The sequence below is a fragment of the Cupressus sempervirens genome, chromosome 8, assembly GCF_028749045.1.
Source record: "Cupressus sempervirens isolate cs-2001-9-10 chromosome 8, ASM2874904v1, whole genome shotgun sequence".
NCBI classification, from domain to species: Eukaryota; Viridiplantae; Streptophyta; class Pinopsida; order Cupressales; family Cupressaceae; genus Cupressus; species Cupressus sempervirens.
Window position 1 is genome coordinate 368,970,223 of NC_143125.1, and position 20,282 is coordinate 368,990,504.

At 35.0% G+C, this 20,282-nt stretch overlaps 1 protein-coding gene across 1 annotated transcript in view; it reads left to right on the plus strand.

The window, feature by feature from the left end:
* The window catches only part of COG0212 (NagB/RpiA/CoA transferase-like superfamily protein), a 172,427-nt gene that overhangs the window by 56,337 nt on the left and 95,808 nt on the right, over positions 1-20,282 (plus strand). The window contains exons 2-3 of the mRNA XM_089797745.1: positions 6,966-7,056; positions 8,474-8,700. Of these exons, the coding sequence (XP_089653871.1) occupies positions 6,966-7,056; positions 8,474-8,700 (318 nt within the window). The remainder of the gene's footprint in view (positions 1-6,965; positions 7,057-8,473; positions 8,701-20,282) is intronic.

Here is a 20,282-nt window from a genome sequence, read left to right on the forward strand (position 1 = left end):
TTTGACTTGTACTCCTCCAACCTTGTTTGTGTGAATTTGAACGATGTGAATAAGTAGACACCATTTGCACTTTATAGCATGCCAAAGGGATTTTGTGGAGCTTTTATTTTTAACTTTATATTTATAAGAAGGCGTATAATATTTATCGACTTTAGCACTAATATTTAGCACTAATATTTTCCTTTGCCACTTTTATAATATTTTTTATGTGTTAACATTGTAAGAAAGTGCCATTTCCTCCTTATTTTGTTCATTTTATTTTATTTCGCTCCAACTACAAAATAATTTTTCACTTTTAATTTTTCCAATCTTTTGCAACTTTTACTTACCACCCTATCTACTTCACCTTTCTGCTTTTTGTTTTGCTTTTCGTCTTCCTTCTCATCTTTTCTCTTTATCCCTCTAGGTTTATTATGAGGTACTTTGATTTTGGAGGTGTTCTACCATCACACTTACTTGGTGGTTTCTTGTAATAGTCATGCTCACAACAAGCTCCAATATATTCTTAGTTGAAAAATTTGTAAGTAGGGGTACGAGTCCAATGTCTTTGTTCCTTCCATCAATGTATTGGTCTTCATATTGTTTGTACCAAATAACATCCTCTCCATTGATTTCTAGTAGTCATTCAAGGTTGTGAATGACTCCCCAGAGTAAATTCAAAGTTGGTAATGGTTGGGGCTCTTTGCCTTGCTCAATGTAGCACATGATGATATCTTCAGTGTATCCATCTTGCATTGCAATAAACATATTGTGTACTTTCACAATATTTTTGAGCCATGAACCCAAGATTTCCCCATACTCATCCAAGTCAATTTTCTTTTCCCAATGCTCCTTTGGTTCTACTCCCTTTTCCACTTGTTCCTCCTTTCGTTTCTTCTCTGCTTCTTCATAGATCTCATAGGCCAAGTACCCTTTTGTATTTCTTTGTAGGGTGCTTTCCTTCTCCAATATCAAGATAGTTGTTGTGTAGGTGTGCCAAAATAGGCATTCATTAAGTGCTTGTGTATATGTTGTACCACAACACCTTATACATGTTTCTTTCTCAACCTTTCCTCAAGCCATGTTACAGATGCAACCTAGTCTTCATCTAGTTCATATGGTTGATTTCTAATTATTGGGTCTTCTTTGAGTTCTTCCTCTCCCAATTGTCTAGTCTCTGCAAGTGTCATATCCCTACATTTTGCCATAGTGCATCCTCTTCTCTTTTGATATATCTTCACTTTAGAGTTGTTCATATGTTCTTGAATGGGCTTATTGTCAAGCATTGTTAAGCTTAATGGCTTGTTTTTTACCAACCTCCCTCGCTTCATATGGTCCCAAGTAATGAATATTAAACTTCCCAGTTTGATTATGTTGTGACTATTATATTTCAAAACTAATTGCTTCGACTAAAGGTTCATTCTCCAAAGATGCTTTTTGTACCATACATTTTGCCCACCTTTTATGACCTTTGTGGCCCATTGTGCCATCACTCTTTGTTTATCCAACTTGTTGTGGGTGAGGAGTTGTTTGTTCAAACTTTCAACATCATCGAGGTGGTTCTCGACAAAAGTGCGCAATCTCAGAACCATGTACTCAGTAAGTACCACTACCTCTTACCCATACATTAGTTGAAATGAGGTATGTCATGGTGTCACTTTGCATATCATTCAGTATGTCAATAGTACTACCAATAGTCCCTCCCAATCATCTTCGTTGGTGCCATGTGACTTATTTATCAATGAGACCAATACATTGTTCGTTCTACTTATAAATAAATCTTGTCATATTGATGGTGGTATTGTCTAGCAACACCTTTGCCTCTACACACTTCGTGGGGTATATTACTAGGATGATATATCTGTACCTTTAGCTTACCTTTAATGGTCCAACAAAATGTAAACCCCTCCTCTTAAAAAGTTCTTTGGCTCATGAACAAAAAAGTGGCATGAAGTCATGCTTCAATTCGTTCCTAGCTCTTTGGCATGTATTGCATCCTCCTACCAACTCTCAGGGAACAATGTGCAATGTTGGCCACCACAACCCTATGTGGAACAACTTTTGTACGGTGGCATATGGTTCCACTTGGTTGCTAGCTAGGCCTTCATATGCGTTCTTTAGTATTCCTGGAATCTCCTCCTGCATGATGCATCTCTTTAGTATGCAGTCGAGACCCATCTTGTAGAGAAACCTGTTATTGAGCCAATTTTATTACTTATTAGTGCATTCGTTTAGTGGCATCTCCCTTAGAAAAGTTCAAATGGACTTGGTATTCCCCAATGCTTTCATTCAATGGTGGTAGTGCTACAATTTGGAAGAGGTGAGTAAGGTGGCCCTCTCAACTTGATCCACGACAACTGATTGGAACTGATATGGCTTTTCCCTGGTTTGACGATAATTGTGAATGTGAACTCTTGCAGTAGAAGCAACCATCCGATCCTTTACTCTGCTATACCACCTGTTTCCATTGTTTTGTGTGGCTTAGATCCCCGGGCTTTGGACTAAAAAGACACCAGAATGTTTATTCCAGAAGGGAACTTTATCCAGAAAAAACAGTGACAAAATTATACCATACATCAATACAACATAAATTCATATAACAAAATATGACTTGAAGGATATATAATTTATTCCAGAATATAGTTTATACAGTCAATTGATACTACCTCTTGAGACAACCATGAAGTGCATTATTAGCACCTAGTGGTTGGTTAAGATTGGTACCTCCCAGCAACCACCAACTACTGCTCCGTACAAATGTCATTAGACTGCCAACCATAACATTACTAATAATATTTTATGAACATGACAAATCTGCCAAATACAGGTGACAGAGTTGGTGGTGGTGTGGGGGAGTGTACGAGGACGTGAGTTTTTCTGGGGGATGCGTCCACATGTAGCATTGCCTTTTCCATTTCTTTTCAAAAAGGAATCGTTTGATAGCTATTGTAGAGTGTATCTTATCAAGTCATAGGATTTCTTGCTAGGCATAATCAACCATTGAAGAAACAAATCTTTTGATTTTGTAGCATTGACTAATCATATTCTGATTATCATTTCTAGCAAGTAAAGTTGGAGTATGTTGCTACAAAGGACTAGATTGCAGATTTTTTTACGAAGTCTCTTTTAAGAGAGACTATTGAGTACCCAAGGGAGAAATTGGGAGTGACAGCACTCTCATCCATTCACTAAGTTTTCAAGAGAAGCACATGTTCATTGTCTTATTTAGTTAGCCCCATATACACATTGCCATTGATGTCGAAGAGGAAGAAGCTGAGTAAGCATTATAGTGAGGGAGAGCAATTCAGTCAGCCAGTTGAATTTAGAAGATTGTTTTACGGAGGTACCATCAATGGCAAAGTTGGATTATTGTCATTGTTGGCAAGGGCTAATCAGCAGCATTTTGGAGGATAGTAATGAGATTTATTTAGTAGACTTGCGAGTCTTATTTGATCAGATTTATAGAGTTTGAATTAGCAGACTTGCAGAAAAGAAGAAATGTTATAAATAAATACGGAGCAACAATATCATGTATAGCTTCAGAGCAAATATTAATGCTGGCCGATCTAATAAAAAAGAGGAGGTACCTATTAAATCAAATAAAAAGATATATGTCTTGGTCGACCTCCTTTGTAATAACAGATATACATATGCTGCTAGGCATGACCTCATGGATTGTGGCGCCCTCCTTTTTTAAGGAAATTAATTTTAAAATTAATTATCTATCACCTGCTCTTCTGGCTGACCTGTATTGAAGCAATGCAACCATTGGGAAAGAGGTATTTGGCAGACTATAAATTAGGGAACTTTTGGAGGTTTTTTATTTTTGTATTTTATTGATCATCCTGGTTTTAAAGGCAGATTTGAGCAGATATAAAGAGAATGTGTGAAGATTTTATGTGCTATTTATTTCATATTTCATGAGCAGAAAAATGAGACTTAGGCGAGCAGACATCTGAGATTAAATTAATTTGAGCTTGAGGGTGAGATTGTGCAAGTTGTTATGAAGGTTGTTTGTGGTGATCTGAATATGATCTTGAGCAGATTTACGAAGTGTTATTGATCAAGAAGTTTGCCCTTATTATGTTCTATTTCAAAGGATTGGGAGGCTGGCACCTCTCACTAAAAGAGATCGGTGTCTCTAGTGGGTTGGTTGTCATGTCCGCATAATTATAAGATTTTTATAATAAACAAATTAATAATAAAACAAATAATTTTTATAAAGAAATTATTATATGATGTATTATTTTATTAATATATTATTAACATGATAAGGAAAATAAAATCATAGAATTTGATTATCTATTAATTAGTAAGAAATAAATTAAATGATATAATATAATAAATAAATGAATAATAATACAGATTAAATAAATACATAAATAAAATATAATTATAAGTAAATAATAATCAAATAGATAATTATTAATGAAAATATTTTATATACTTCCATCATTATATATTTTATTATAAATACAAATATTATATTACACATAATCATTAGATATATTATGAAATATAATATATATGTTATAATTAATCATAAGACATATATATGGAAAGTTGAGATATACAATAGTTATATTAATAATTAAGAGTGGAAAGCAATATTATAAACTCATCAACATTATATAACTTAAGAACAATGATTAAGAAGAAAATAATTTAAGGAGACAAATTAAAAGTTCTATGGATCGACACGTCTTTTCCAAACAACTACTTTAACAATCGGCCTTCAAATATATAATGTGAGTATCGATGGGAAGAAGGGAAGGAGGGGGGAGGCAGATGAGAGAGGAACTCATCGATGCAGAGAAGAGGCACTGTATGGAACAAGAAGGCAATCTGTATGGAAATCGAAACTCAATGGGAACCATGACGGGAGAAGGAGTCTTAAAGCATTTGGGCATCAGAGGAAAAAGGACGACAATCAAGGGAGAAGAGGAACCATTCAGTTTAGACGTAAGATATATGAAGACCGAGGCATCCATTAGAGATGAAATGGAATGGAGGATTCACATACACAGGGACATTACACAGCATGTGGTTCCTTGTGTATAATTACTCACTTATGGATTTTGTGTATACAATCTGAGAATATAATAATATTACCTGATCTGTATACATGGATTGCAAGCAGCAGTAGGCATCTATAGTGATGGAATTACTGGCATTAATGTCAAAAGTCAAAAGTGTGAAGGAGATGCACAGTTATATTGAAGTCAGTTAAAATCTAATGGATTCAAGAGTCTAAGAATTATAAGTTACGAATCACATAATTAAAGCCACCATGTATTTGTGATCAAATAAACAATAACCAGCTGCGGGAAGAATATATACAGTGTGAAATGAATGATATATAATGAAGAATATATGAAGGAAACATGATTTATATGTTACCATTGAAATACCAAACAAAGTTTACAGCAGCACTAAGAAAGGAGCCATGTCAATAATTAAATAGTGATAAAGTAACTAAGACGATACCAAAGTTAATACAGATTCTGAAGTATGCAAGCACGGTTGACAGATTGAAGATTAATTATTTGGGAAGTCACAATATGTCCAATTTTTCATCATCATCATTCAAAAGGACCACGATGGAATCAAACATATCTGCAGTGAATGCTCAAGGTATCTATGCAAAGATATAAATCCAATATAACTATCAATGGCATATCACAAAGACATTAGTATTATATGATGAAGACAATGCAACAGTGGATTCCATATCATCTGAAAATTACAGAGCACTGGTTCTTCTTTGAAAAGAATTGATGATATCCATTACAATATCTAGTCTGCAAGGGAGGGAACTTTGTACAGGCAATAATACATAAAATTATCAATAATAATGGGCACATATAACGGTATTGAGAACTTCCAGATTTACAAATGTACATAGAACCCTTCAACTGACAAACAAAGTATGATATCAAGCGATAGCTTGGAATGGAATAGCAATGTCAATAACGACAGTTCATGATTTGAAGTATATGCCAATGCGTTGACGACCATGGTCAATGATAAACAAACATCCACCCTTTCTTTCACCAAGGAAAACAGAGTCGACAGCAATGGAAACTAGTGAAGTTCAATGAAGACAAAATGAATGGCTTTCACGATGGTAATATTATGTGCAATGATGTCTTCGAACATGAATGTCAACATCATCAGTGGCAGCGAACATGGTCGCTACAAATAATAGCAAAAACTATAATATAAGTACTGTTGAGTGAAATGTTTATGCTTTTGAAAAGAAATGTTTAGACTCGAGAAGGAATGCAAATTGATACATGATAGAAGAATTTTGTCAGGACTTTTCTTTAAAGTCATCTTTAAAAGGAAAAGAAAAATCTATATGAATATGCTTAGCGTATGGAAAAGACCATTGAGCTGAGGAGTGAAGTCGCAAATTCTAAAGGTCTTACACAAAGGACATTACATTGGTGCCTACAAAGCTTGTAAGAAGATTCATCTGTAAAGCAATATTTTGGCATGGTTTTATCCCGCAACTGTTTCCATGTAAAGTTGTGCGTGCATCTTGCGTTCTTTATTGCTAGATCTTACCTGTGATTATTGCTCTATGATTGCTAAAGTTTTTTTAAGAAAAAATTATTGTTGACTGATTCACCCTCCCAGTAAATGTCTGTGTGTTTTCTTCAAATATATGTATATTATGGTTTAAGGAGTTATAACACCATCTCTATTATTACCTTTAATCTTTGACAAAAGAATTAATGGTATTTTCTGCAGTGAATACAAGTTTTGGCTTATGTAATAAATGTACGGTAAGAAATTATATTTATAATGGCAGTAATTTTTTTTCATAAATCTGATAAATGAACCCATTTTTTCGTAAATTTATTTGAAAGGGGTAGAAAAGACTGACTAGTTTTCTCCTTATCTAACTAAAGAAGTTTTAACTATAATTTAAGCTGTTTGCTTTTCACGTCTGATATTTGTTGTTTCATCAATGCCCCAAGTTGGCCAGCTTGGATGCATTTGCCACTGCTCAGTGTGTGAAGGTGAATCCTGATACACCACAAAAACAAGTCCGTTATTTCACTTTATCAGGTATTCTTATTTCCCCAAACCCAGGTTATTGATCTTTTGTATTTGCAGTAGAGATAAGCTTACAAGGTTTGGATTTTGTGAATAAGTTCTGCTTGTACTCAAGCATATGACTCAGAAAATAACTACTGTCTTAGCATTCAACTAATTTTCAATATTGGACTAAGTATGCACAATTCTCACTTTACAAGGTGTTGCTCCTTTGTCTTGATAAATATATTGAGTTATTGCCCTTGGTAAGGAATTTTTTTTGTGAGGTGTATGATGTTTTAGAAGCTAGAATGATTAGCAAATCTTTTCATTTTAGAAACTAGGAAGTACAAACAAATGTTGTAAAATATGTGTTTTGATAATGTCGTGGTAGTATAACTTGAACTGGGGATTGACTAGGTGAACCAAAAGTATAAATTTAATTCAATTACTTGGGACTAAATCAGGAAGAACATGCCAACAAAAAAGGACCGAAGTATTCATATGAACAGGCAAAAAAAAGAATAATCTTTGTTATTTCATGCCAAATAAATTGTGTAGGGATAGCTTTATCTGTAAACTTACTGCTCTATGAGTCCTATGCCTCCCTTGTTAATAATTTAGGCTTAGCTATAACTTACAATTTATGCTTGCTGATTTTATTTAGAGGTACTGCATCTCAAAGATTACATAAGAAAGCATAAAATCAAAATTACAATAGTATAAAGGGAAGCATTTAGATTTTACTATATTTTATGTGACCTCTTGGTAGATCTTGCCTGCCAAGTGTCAAACATGGAGATAACCCTGTATCCATTGGGCTATGGAGTCAAAATTAAAGCTTTTCCATTCCTAACATGGCCAAAAAATGTTCGTTCTTTTCTTTTTAAGGCCTTTGAGGCCACAGGAACCTTTACAATAAATGCCATTCAGAGTTCTACTGCTTTTAACCAAGCTCCAAATCCTTCAAAAAATGTCGATGTCAAAACCACATAAATTGTAATTAGAATTCAACAATTGTGATAAGTGCTTCTCAAAAATCTTGCCCAGTTTTTTAAATACAAGTTTGAATCCTTGATGCGCACCTGTATTCGGTGAACATTGAAGCCTGCAGTGTAAATATGGGCAAAAACTTGGATATAAATAATTCAGATAAAAGTGAAAAAAAGTGTTTTAATGCCTAATGTAATTGTGATTTTTAATTAAATTGTTTCTTGAATTAAAGATTGGCTATTCGATTTGGATCAGACCACCTCTGGTTCCATTTTTTAATTAATCATTATCAGTATTCATATCATCCCAATTTCTGCTTTTAAGGATAATTCCTTATTAAAAATTATCGTTATCTATATTTTTGTATAGAAGCTCTTTTTATGCAAAATTTTCTCATGAGAAAAATCTAATTTTGGAATAATAAATGTTTAACCAATTGGATTATTTGGTAGTGTAGGTGGGAAGAAGCTCTTAACTCCTCAACCACGCTTGAGGACAGGGTTTTTTTCCATCTTGGATTCTACAACATTGCCACAAGGAGCCATACATGAAGCTTGTACTTCAGCTGGAGTTGCTAAGCATGGGAGACCCATTGGTTTGGATGCAAAAATTAAAGTAGATTTGATTGTGATTGGATCAGTTGCTGTTGACCAAAGGACTGGTGCAAGGCTTGGCAAAGGGGAGGTAATGTTGTTTAAAAAAATTTCTCTTCATTTTCTTCAAAAAATAGAATCAATGTAATTCAATAACATAGCATGTAAATAGAATTAGAGCAGATTTACAAGGTGTCAAAAGAGTTTTATTGATCGTCATGCATGTAAGATTGGCTGAAAAGCCACCCAAGAATGCGAATGAATGAAAGCACTATAGAAATCAGATATGAGCCAAATAAACTAAACTCAAGAAAGTGCAAAGTATACAATGAAATTAGAATGCTCATATGAGAGCAATGGGAGAATATATATATGAATTACCACCCAAAATACTCAAGACACTACCAATGTGGGATAAAGTAAAAAAGTCCCAAGTAAACTAAGTGTAAAGAGAGCTGTAGTGGAGAACTAGCCAATAAAGAACAAGTTAATTGAAGAACGCTATTTACACTAACACTTCTCCCTTAAGTGCAATTTAGGGGACAATGTAGACAAATATGCAAAGATGGCTACCGACAACTAGATGAGGTACCCATGTACAAAAGATTCCCTTAGATAGAAATCGAAGGACAAAACCTAGTGGGAAAAAGTTCCCCCCAAGAGAGGATGAAACATGAAGGACTAAGAGACAAGGGAATGTCTGTTACCCCCAAGAGAAACTGAAGATGAACATACTTGCTCTCAACAAAGGGTTTGGTGAAGATGTCTTGCTTTACTATAGGATAGTACCGCAAATCAATGACCTATTTTTGAATCAACTCCCTTAGATTATGCATGTGGATCTCAATGTGTTTGGTGAATTAAAATCAATGTATCCAATCAAGTGTGAACCGGTGTTTGCCGCATAGTGGATCTTGTACTTGTGAGTAACTTGTATGTAGTGAAAGATGCATTTGGAAGACTTCCAATGAAGCTCATGTGGCTCTGTCTTGAAGCATGAAGTTGAAACATTGTGAATTGCAAATGAAATGTCAAGTCGGGTATGAGTTAGGTTGATGAGGCTACCAACAAGTTGATGATACAAAGTGGCATCAACTAGTGGTTTAGAACACTTATCCCTAAGTATGGCTCTAGATAGAAAGGGAGTTGGTATAAGCTTACGATTAGTCATGTGAAAATGAGCCAAAAGATCAAGAGCATACTTGGGTTGTGCAATAGAGATTCCAAAAGAAGTCTGAGTGATATCAATCTTGATAAAGTAGTGCAAGAGACCCAAGTCGGTCATGAAAAGCTGATTGTGTTAAGAGGTGTTGATGCTTGCAATGATAAATGAAGTGCTCCCAATGACAATGAAGTCATCAACATAGAGATCCAAGATAAGAAGAGCATCCTCCTAGCTCAAGATGTTGACATTCAAATTTGAGTGGTATTTAAAGGACCCAACTAAGAGAAGAAAGGAGTCCATCTTAGCATACCAAGCCTGAGGGGCTTGTTTGAGGCCATAGAAAGACTTCCTCAATCTACAATCCAATGAAGAATCCTGAACAAATCTCTGTTGTTTCTCCATGTGAATATCCTCAAGTAGATCCTTGTGAAGAAATGCACTCTTTACATCCATTTGATGTACATCCAACCGTTAGTTGTAGGAATAGCAACAACAAGTGGAGTTTGTCTTGGCTATGTAGGAAAAGATCTCAATGTAGTCAATACCAAGAACTTGTGAGAACCCTTTAGTCATAAGTTGTTCTTTAAACTTGTCTATTGATACATCTACTGCAAATTTAATTTGATAGATCCACTTACATGGAACAAACTTTCTTCCCATAAGTAGTGGAACAAGATCCCATGTTTAATTTTGAATGTAGTCTCTTCCTTCATTGCTGAGTCTCACTTAACAATACCTAATGGTTCATGAAATGACTATGAATCTAAAGTTATAAAAATGAAAGAATGTCGAATGTCCCTATGTTTTAACTGAGTCCTCCAACCATCTATGGGATCCCCAACAAGTGTGCCTACAGATTCAAGTGTTTGATGAGCCCAATGAGGCTTGTGTGGAGATGGAGGAGAATCCTCATTCTTAGAATATTAAACTATGATGAGGAAGAGGAAGCCTCATGAGAAACTCTTTGATTAGAGAGGGATAGAGGATAATCATCTGATTCATTATCTAATTCCACCATGAAGGAAGGAAGATGAGAGGAGGAGCTAGTAGAGCTTTCCTCAGATTGCACACTTCCCTCAATGAAGATTGCATGTGTCTCAAGATCCATAAGATGATGCCCTTGGACACCATTAGCACAAGAAACAAAGATACAAGGTCAACTTTGAGGTTCATGTGCCTTGTGCTTCTTGGAAGGAATGTGAGCCTGTGTTAGGGAGCCAAAATATCTAAAGCGCCACACAACAAGTTTCTTAGGCACACCAAGCTTCATAAGTAGTAATTCCCTTAAATGCTTTATTCAAAACTTTGTTTTGGATGTAAGCAACATATTTTATAGCTTCTACCCAATACTCAAGTGGAACAAAGCCTGCGTGGATCATGTAGCCAACCATATCCTTCAAGGACCTATTTTCCCTCTTTGCCACACCATTTTACTAAGTTCTAAAGGTGACAATATGTTGAACATCTATCCCTTAAAGAGTGCAAAATTGTTCAAAGTTATAGGTTCTCACAAAAAGGAGCATATACTTTAAATTACAACTCTGGAAAAAATCCAAGTGAAGTAAATTGCTCCACTATGAGTTACATGAAAACACATGCATTCTCAAAAAAAGAATTGCTTTGATTTGAGGTTGTATGCAAAGGTTATGCACCTTTGAAAGTCCCAAAATAGGAACTATGTAGAGTCACTTGTGAAGATCTATGATTCATGTGAAATTTGAGCACAAAAATGAGAAATCAATTGCACCAATGTAGAGCACAAAATAATAGCCAAAATAAAAGAATGATTTACCCACAATAAAAAAGATTTATTTAGCCAAAATAAAAAAGGTTGATTGAGAAAAGATTGGGAGCTTGAGTTATGAGTCTTCAAAGTTGAATTGCAAATCTGGAAACTCCAATGGAGTGGGATAGGGGGTGGGGTGGGGGTTTGGAGTAATGATTTGAACCAATGGATAAAGGGTCACACTTCAACAAAACATGCATTAGACTAGTGGTTAAAAGGTTGAACCTTTGTCTTGTAGAACTTGCTTTGGACCACTGGATAAAAGGGTGAATCTTGCGAAGCACCTTTCAGACCATTGGATAAAAGGGTGAGCCCTATGAAGCACCTTTCAAATGGTTAGCTTAAAGGCCCCACTTGATTGGAGTATGCTTCAAATTGTTGGATATAAGATTTAACAATTTCGGTAGAGAAGGCTTCGAACTGTTGGATAATTGGCCACACCAAATTAGATAGAGCATGCTTTCGATCGTTGAGTAAAACAATGCACCTAGATTGGCTGAAGCACACTTCAAATTGTTGGAAAATAGGCTGCACCCTCAACTTTTATTTTTCTAAATACTAATTCTAGGATTTGAACAAGTGATCTTGGGTTTTGATGTCTTTTGAGCAAGATGCTAGGATTAGATTGACCCAAATTGCTTTGAAATGATGTCTCCTTGTTGGATGTGGCAATGAACCTCTGATCTTCAACCCTTCATATATTGGATTCTAGTGTTCGAATCGGAGGAAACTAAAGGAAATCTCACAGTCTTGACTGCTCTAAATTTAACCATGAGCTTAGAATGTATCTAGGAAGCTTTGAAAAACCTTCACTTGGCAATAAAATATATGAACCTCCTGCAAGAAAAGAAGTACAAATTTCTCTAAGCTGATTTGATTCTCCAATTCATCTGAGTATGCAAGGGAAGAGCATACGCATGTGCTTCAAGAAAAAATCTACATAGATTTCTTAAAAGATTTCTAATTGATGCAATCCCCAATCAGAGAGACCTCAAGGATATCATTGAAGATCCAGAGTCATGGATTCTCATCGCAAGATTGAAATCCACCAATGGTCATGAAATTGGCAAGAACACGCCACCCGAGAGAAGATGAATCATAACTTGAGCAACAGTGAACCAAGTGAACTATGAATCTAGAAATAGGAACCAAACTAGGTCTAGATCATACTCCGAACATCACAAGTGTTAACTCGATCAAACAAAGGATTGCTAAAATGATCGACAAACTGGAAGATTGAACAAATAACTTTTTTGGTTGATTCAAGGTAGCTTTGTAATGCAAGATGCTCCTGCATGATTAACTCATGACTCTCAACTGTTGCGGTACCATGTAAGACTTGGCTGAAAAACCACTCAAGAATGCAAATGAATGAATGAAAGCACAAATAGAAATTAGATATGAGCCATATAAACCATATTTAACTCAAGAAAGTGGCATACAATGTAATGCCCTGCCCAGTGATCCTTGGAACAAGGATAAAAAAGCTAATATATATATTTTTAAAGGTAAGATGCAACAACTTACACCAGAAAGCAACAAAAGACCTAACGTAAACCAAATGCCAAAGATCTCCAAGCATCACTACTTACCAACTTAGAATCCAAGATCACATGAATCATGAGAATACCCAAAGGAGATTCGGATAACATCCACAAATCCTAAGAGGGGAATACTAAACTATCGATCCCAAACAAGATGTTCTTTTAAAGCCCAAAGTAAAAGTTCCTAGCATGGTTAAACATACATGTCCATTTCCAACTAACCATAACATAATCAAGAATAGAAAGAAGAGACCCTTAAATGGTCATGCACAAGATGAGGGCTCAAGATTACAACCACTCATCTACTGGACACCATGCTAAGAGAAAAATGCTAAGTTCTGAAATTTGGCCAAGTCTGAAATCCTAAAATTAGGCCAAGTCTGAAATCCTGTCAACTTTAGAAACTTGGAATCTTTATCTTAACTCCTAGAGGGATGGAACCTATCTCAAATGAATTGTCGTATATATAAAATATATATTAAGTATAAGAATTCTTATAGTGGAAACAAGCCAATTGCTGCCCGTGTACGCAATGCCACCACATAAACCATTACCTTTACCCCCATTAACTACCCAAAAAAACCCTTGGTACCTACATACAAGCATGCCACAAAAAATCACCATGAACACCAATAGCCGTTACTTTTTACACTAATACATACTCACTAAACATGGGCGGTTATTGGTACAAACATCTTTATGCTACACACATCACTACACAAAAAAGGTAGCATTTGTATTAATAGAAAACATATTGGTGCACATAATTTCATATTGACATAATTGGTTTCAAAATACAAAATGATTGTATTAATGTTCAATTTACATTACATTCATGTGCACACATGCTTGGTTATATGTGCATTACAATTTTTGTTACATACAAAGATGCACGATTATTGGTGCATAAATAGTTTTTTTACATTCTCTTCTACACATGGACCGGAAAAAAAGTGGCAACTTCTAGCTTTTAACTCTACTTCAACCAGTAGTAGGCGATTGCAGTGGATGGATACCTATGCATTTCAATGAGATGGATCATTTACCATATAGACATTCTTTCATTCCTGTTTTTGGAGGCCATGAACATACCTTCCATCTTTGACTGGTCATTTTCTATATAGTGGAGGTTCTTCAGATCAGCAGTTTGGCAATGTTTGCAACTTCATGCTTCAGTAGTGTTCTTCATGATCATCTTTTGTTCCTATCTTCTGGGACATTCCCTAGTTCGAAAGCTTCTTCAGTCCTTCACTAGTTCTTTCAACATTATTTCCATCTCTTTTTGGAGTAGGGTTTTTCCCGTGTGATTTTCTCAATTTCTCCTATTTTCAAAGATTTGGTTGTGCTTGGGTACCTCATCAGGTCTTGTTGTCGGGACCCAAATTTATTTTTAGTAGTAGTTTCTAGGTTCTTAGCTACTCCCTAAGTTTATCTTAAGGGGGGGTGTTAGAGTAATAAAGTATTTTCTTATTAATTAAATCATATTGATTCAATTATTAAGTCACTTATTATCTCTAGTTTACTTGAGCTAAACTTCGAGCATATAATAATTAATTCTTTTATTAATTATTATCATGCAACCTAGGTTTTACCCTTCAGGATTTTGATCTCCTTTATAAGGATTGATCTCTTTGTAATATTTCATTCACTTTTGATTAAGGCGATCTCCCTTTTTGCTCATCAAGAATGTCTCAACTATGGATCTGGGAATTCCAACCTCCATAGCTTTTGCTTCTCTATTTTTGTGACAGGTGTTTGCATGCAGGTGATTCTTGGGAGTTGTGGGGTTGATCTTTCATCAACTTCAGTAGTTAGTTATGACCCTAAAGTAGTGACTTATTAGTTGAAGCAGTCGAATTGGATAAAACACATCATTTACAAGTAGTCAAATTGGGAAAAAACTGTGCATAACAAGCACTATAATCTGGAAAGAAATGTGCATTTGAACCAGTAAAGTAGGAAATAAACTTGAATTTAATAGTATATTAGCAGCCTTAACAAGCACAAAGAATTTGCAGACTGCAAAGAATAAGCCAGGAGCATTCAGACAAGGAATTTTCAAAGATATAAACATGACATTGTGTCGTTCTTATAGGAATTTTGACATACAAGGAATGGTTTGCTGATTGTAATTTTGAATTGTGGTGGGAAGTGATCGGTCATTTCATACAATGAATCACATTTAATGTTCCCTTCATGCGATGGCTTCTTAGATTCAAATTAACATTTATTGCTCTCTTTTTTCTACCTCCATTTGTTTAATTAATTTCATTTGTTGTGCTTCCATCTATTTAATTTAATTCAATTGGTGAGCTTTAAACCATAAGCCTTCATCTGTAAAAGAAATTGGTTGTAATAAGTGACACACAATGGTAATAGCAAACGATATTCAATTGCAACAATTATTGGACAACAATGCTTGACAGTGTTCTACATATGCATGTGATTTCAAGAATGGATACATCCTTATACATATGCATACAAAGGAATTCATTAGAAAAATGCATACAAGTAATGGTACCTCAAGAAATGCATACCGTCAATGTCAACTTCTCAAATCATACAAGTCATGTCAACTTTACAAGGCATACACACAATACGAACTCAACAGTTCAAATAGTCAATGTCAACTTAACAATGCAGATAGTCAATGTCAACTGAACAATGTAGACATTGATGACAACCTAACAATGCATGTAATTACTTGAATGAGGCAGTGCGGTCAAATAGATAAATGAAAATGAGTATATTCAGGGTGACCATCAAATGAATGACAAATTAAGAAAGGCCACAGGCAAGTCGAGTATTGCAAATGAAGGTGGCAAGAAGCATGAATGGGTGCTAATGTTTTCAGAATGATAGTATGAGGAAGACAATGATGAAACACATGCAAATCCCCATACGTAAAACGAGTGGGAGAAACTGTGGAGATACACATAGTACAAGTGATGATTAAATCGACAATGTACACTATTTCTTTACCATTTCTTCTAATTATTTCTTGTTGTCAAATGATATGCAATGATTACATTGCACATGTCAATGCATAAATAGTTACACTGCACAAATAGTTACGTTGTAGAAATAGTTATATATGTTCAAGGCTGCAATGTAATGGGAGACATGACGATGTGCATTGGTTTACTTGTATTGGACTGCATTGCCTACATGCATTGTTACATTGACAAGTTTACTGTTGGCTGTATTCATTGATTCAAAGTAGACATTGACTGTATTCTAATAAAAGTACACCATGACTAGCAATCAAACCATTGACACAATGGTAGTAAATTTAAATAGTAATGTTGAAATGGTTTAGTTAACATTAAAAACAAGATTGTTTTACATAGTCTTAATGCATCACAACATTATCGATTTAAAAAAATTAGAATCAGAAAAGCACAATAGAGAACGGCTCACAAAAGTACAACAACAAGCAATGATTAAATTGACAATGTACACTATTCCTTTACCATTCCTTCTAATTTTTTCTTTCTGTCACATTAAATGCAATGATTTGAAGGTGGAAAGATAGAAACTTAAAATGAGTATGCATTTGAATAGACATATGCAAATGAGTATTTTTAGGGTGGCCAACAATGAATGACAAATTAAGAAAGGTCACAGGTAAGGTAAGTATTCCAAATGAGGGTGGTAGGAAGCATGAGTGGGTGCTGAAGTTTTCAAAATAACAGCATGAGAAGGACAATTACAAACACATGCAAATCCCCATTCTATAAACAAAGAGTGGGAGAAACTGTGGAGATAAACAAATACTACAAGAAGTAATGATTAAAGCCACAATGTACACTAGTTTTTTACCATTTCTTCTTATTATTTATTTCTGTCACATTTCATGCTATGAACTGAAGGTGGAAAAATTAAAACATAAAATAATGGAAATATTGAATCACAAAATGCTATTAAAGGCACCATGAGAAAGAGAGTCTTAGCATTGGTCTCTAAGTTTCATCAAAGGTACGAAAACGATAATTGTCGTGGTGTTTCTATAGAATCCTAGAACTATCCTCAATGATTACAAACCATTCAATCATTATAAACCCTAAACTTGAATGATTACACACCCTTGAATCACATCCCAAAACCCATAACAACAATTCAATTATTATTTGAAAGAGTGGAAGAAACTGTGAGGATTTTTAAAGAGTACAACACCAACCTAATTATTTAAGCGACAATGTACGCTTTTCCTTTACCATTCCTTCTAGTTATTTCTTTTTGTCACATTACATGCAATGAATTGAAGATGAAAAGATTGAAACATAAAACTATGGAATGATTAAATAAAAAAGGCACAACATAAAAATAGTCAGCATGACTCTCTTGACTCGCAGAGTCCCGAGCTCTGGACTCTCTTTGGCAGCATGACTCATAAAGTGCAAAAAATAATAAAATAAAGGGTTAAGTGAATTGTTTGTGCTTTGAATAACATCTATTTTACCTAAAAAGGTCATTCCATCCTTTGCTAATGCTTGTGATAGATAGGAAAGAATTTGAGAAGAGTATTGGGGTTTTGAGAGAGAAATTAGCGAACCGATTGGCTCTCCCATTTTGATTGTTGATTGTTTGTGCAACTTTGTAGCTTGCACTGAAGTATTGAGAGTAGCTAAAGGAAGCATTGGAGGAGGCTTCTACAAACTTACTTGCATTTCCATTGTTTGTACAAAAATTGAATGATCTTGTCTTTGTAGTTTGTTCACTACAACCTTCGCCTTCTCCATAGACAGATCCAAGGCACTGATATATCATCGATTGTATTAGTGATTGTTGATCCAGATGTAGAGTGGAACACAAAGATTGTTGATCCTGTCTTCAATGATGAAGACATAGAGTGTGTTAATTAGGTGGATTGGGAGGTAGAGGCTGTAGCGATGGCAGTTGAGGAGGCTACAGCACGAGGAGACCGAGTGCAGGACCCTGAGGCTAGGAGTGTGATGGAGCCTAAATATTTTGCAAAATCTATAGTCTCCACTTAAGAAACAATATTGGAGATTCATGTTGGAAATATAAGCATTGATGTCAAATCAAAAGATGGAGAATTCAAGTACATGCAATGGGATATGGTTGTGTGCAATTATGCTGCATATAATGAAATACATTTAAAGCAACTATGTAACAGCTGGAAAGCGTGGCAAATGTTGACCTCACTTAGAAAAGAAGCACGCATTAATATAAATGGTAAACACTAGTATGTGCAGAAAATTGTTTATACAAGGTATTGATACCAACCATACAATGCAAAGACATTCAAAGTTAGTAAGTGTTCAATCAGTAATGAAGATATTGTGATTATAGCACAAGTATTACCCAACCAAATATGGAATACGAATGAATAAGCAATTATTGTGTGATGTATGCAGAATGGGCTGATAGGTTAAGAGATAATAGTAAGGCAACAACCCTCAGGAACGCTTAAGCCATAGATATGTATGCTTGTGAGAGCCAGTAAAAAGGAAACCCAACAAGATGGTTTATTTCACATGATTTTTGGGTCTGTCTATGGAAGCCAGTAAACCTACGCCTTTTTAGGTTGGAATCTGAAACTAAGGAGCATTGAATATGAAGGAAGATTAAAAGACGTATTATCCTTGTCTTATTCATTACAAAACATTAATAAGGAATTAAATATAGGAGTATGAATCAAAGATCTACCAAAGTGATGCTACATTCATGATGCAGTAGCACACAATTTTGAATTGACTTATAAATGTCTTTGTTCAACAGCTGTGTATCCCATGCAATTCTTGAGTTGCCTTTCATCCACGACCATGGAAATTTTAGTACCCTTCTTTCACAAAGCCATTGAAACAAAGGATATTCATTTACTAATCATAATTTATAATCTAGTGATACTTTAACATTTTGGTGCAGGTCTGAAGATTGCATAGCGAGATGAAGATTTGCCAAGTATATAGGAGGAAATGTGTACCTAGAATCATCTCGGACATGCTCGAGAATGATGATTCAAAACTCATATTGTTGATTCCCCTCTACTGATACCTCTAATCGGTGCCTTGGAATGAATGCTCACAGGAGACAAAAGCCCCTCTGATGCTGAGAGTATACATTTGATTTGATGAAGAAACTAGAGTAAGACCTGAAAGATTTTTGTCAACAATCGCACTTTGAGGCAAACAAATACATATGCATTGGCACAAAGCATTCACCAAGCAATTATTGGTGAATGGTCTATGTGATTTACGATGGGGAGGAGTATCACCGAGGTGTAGATATAAGGACTATTAATGCACGAAGGATGCACTGCGTGAACAACCCATTTCATATGCTTGGTCATACAACTGTAGAGGATCTGTGCATGTGTGGAGTTCGAACGGAGTGGAGCTTGTGCAGAAGGAGAAAGGCATGTGCATGAAGAACATAACAAGTCATTGCACATAACACATTGGTGAGATTGGAGCATGGAAATAATCGTACCAAGTTTTTATTATCTTCCAAATGTTAATCAAATTGAGTATAAGTTAATGTTCGGTAGGCATTTACTTTCCATATGATTTAACAAAACATACAAATTAGTTTATAGTTTGGAAATGGTATGACATTTTGGAAAGATCTCATACCTTTTTGTGTTTATAAATATGAGATGTAAGATATGTAAAGGGGACAATACAATTTCATTTTTTCATAAAAGAGATTTTTTAAAAAAAAATTTTTAAAGAGGGGTAAACGCTTTGACCTGGAGCTATGAACCAGTGAGGCCACAAACGGGGGACCTCATCCCCGTGAGATTTGAACCTTGATGGAAAGGATAACAATGCAACAACTTAACCATCACAACATGCCACTATTGGCTTCATAAAAGAGGTTATTACACATTTGATATATTTTATTCTTTCATTGGAAAAGAAATGAATTTTTGAACTAAGTTAGTTGCTGTTGGATCATTGAGTATAAATTTCATATGCGATTTTGGAATTGAAATGCATTGGATGGATCATCCGTAAGGAGTGTCTCTAGTGCAATTTTGCACAATCTATAAGCGTATCTAGTTTATTTCTTTGCATTAGAGTTTTAAATATTTATTAAGTTGTGTCCTTTATAAATATTTTTATTAATTTTTATAAACATTTTAAAATTTGGATAAGTGGATTGGGTCATTATTGCATTTTCAACTGGATAAACATAGATATTGTGAAATA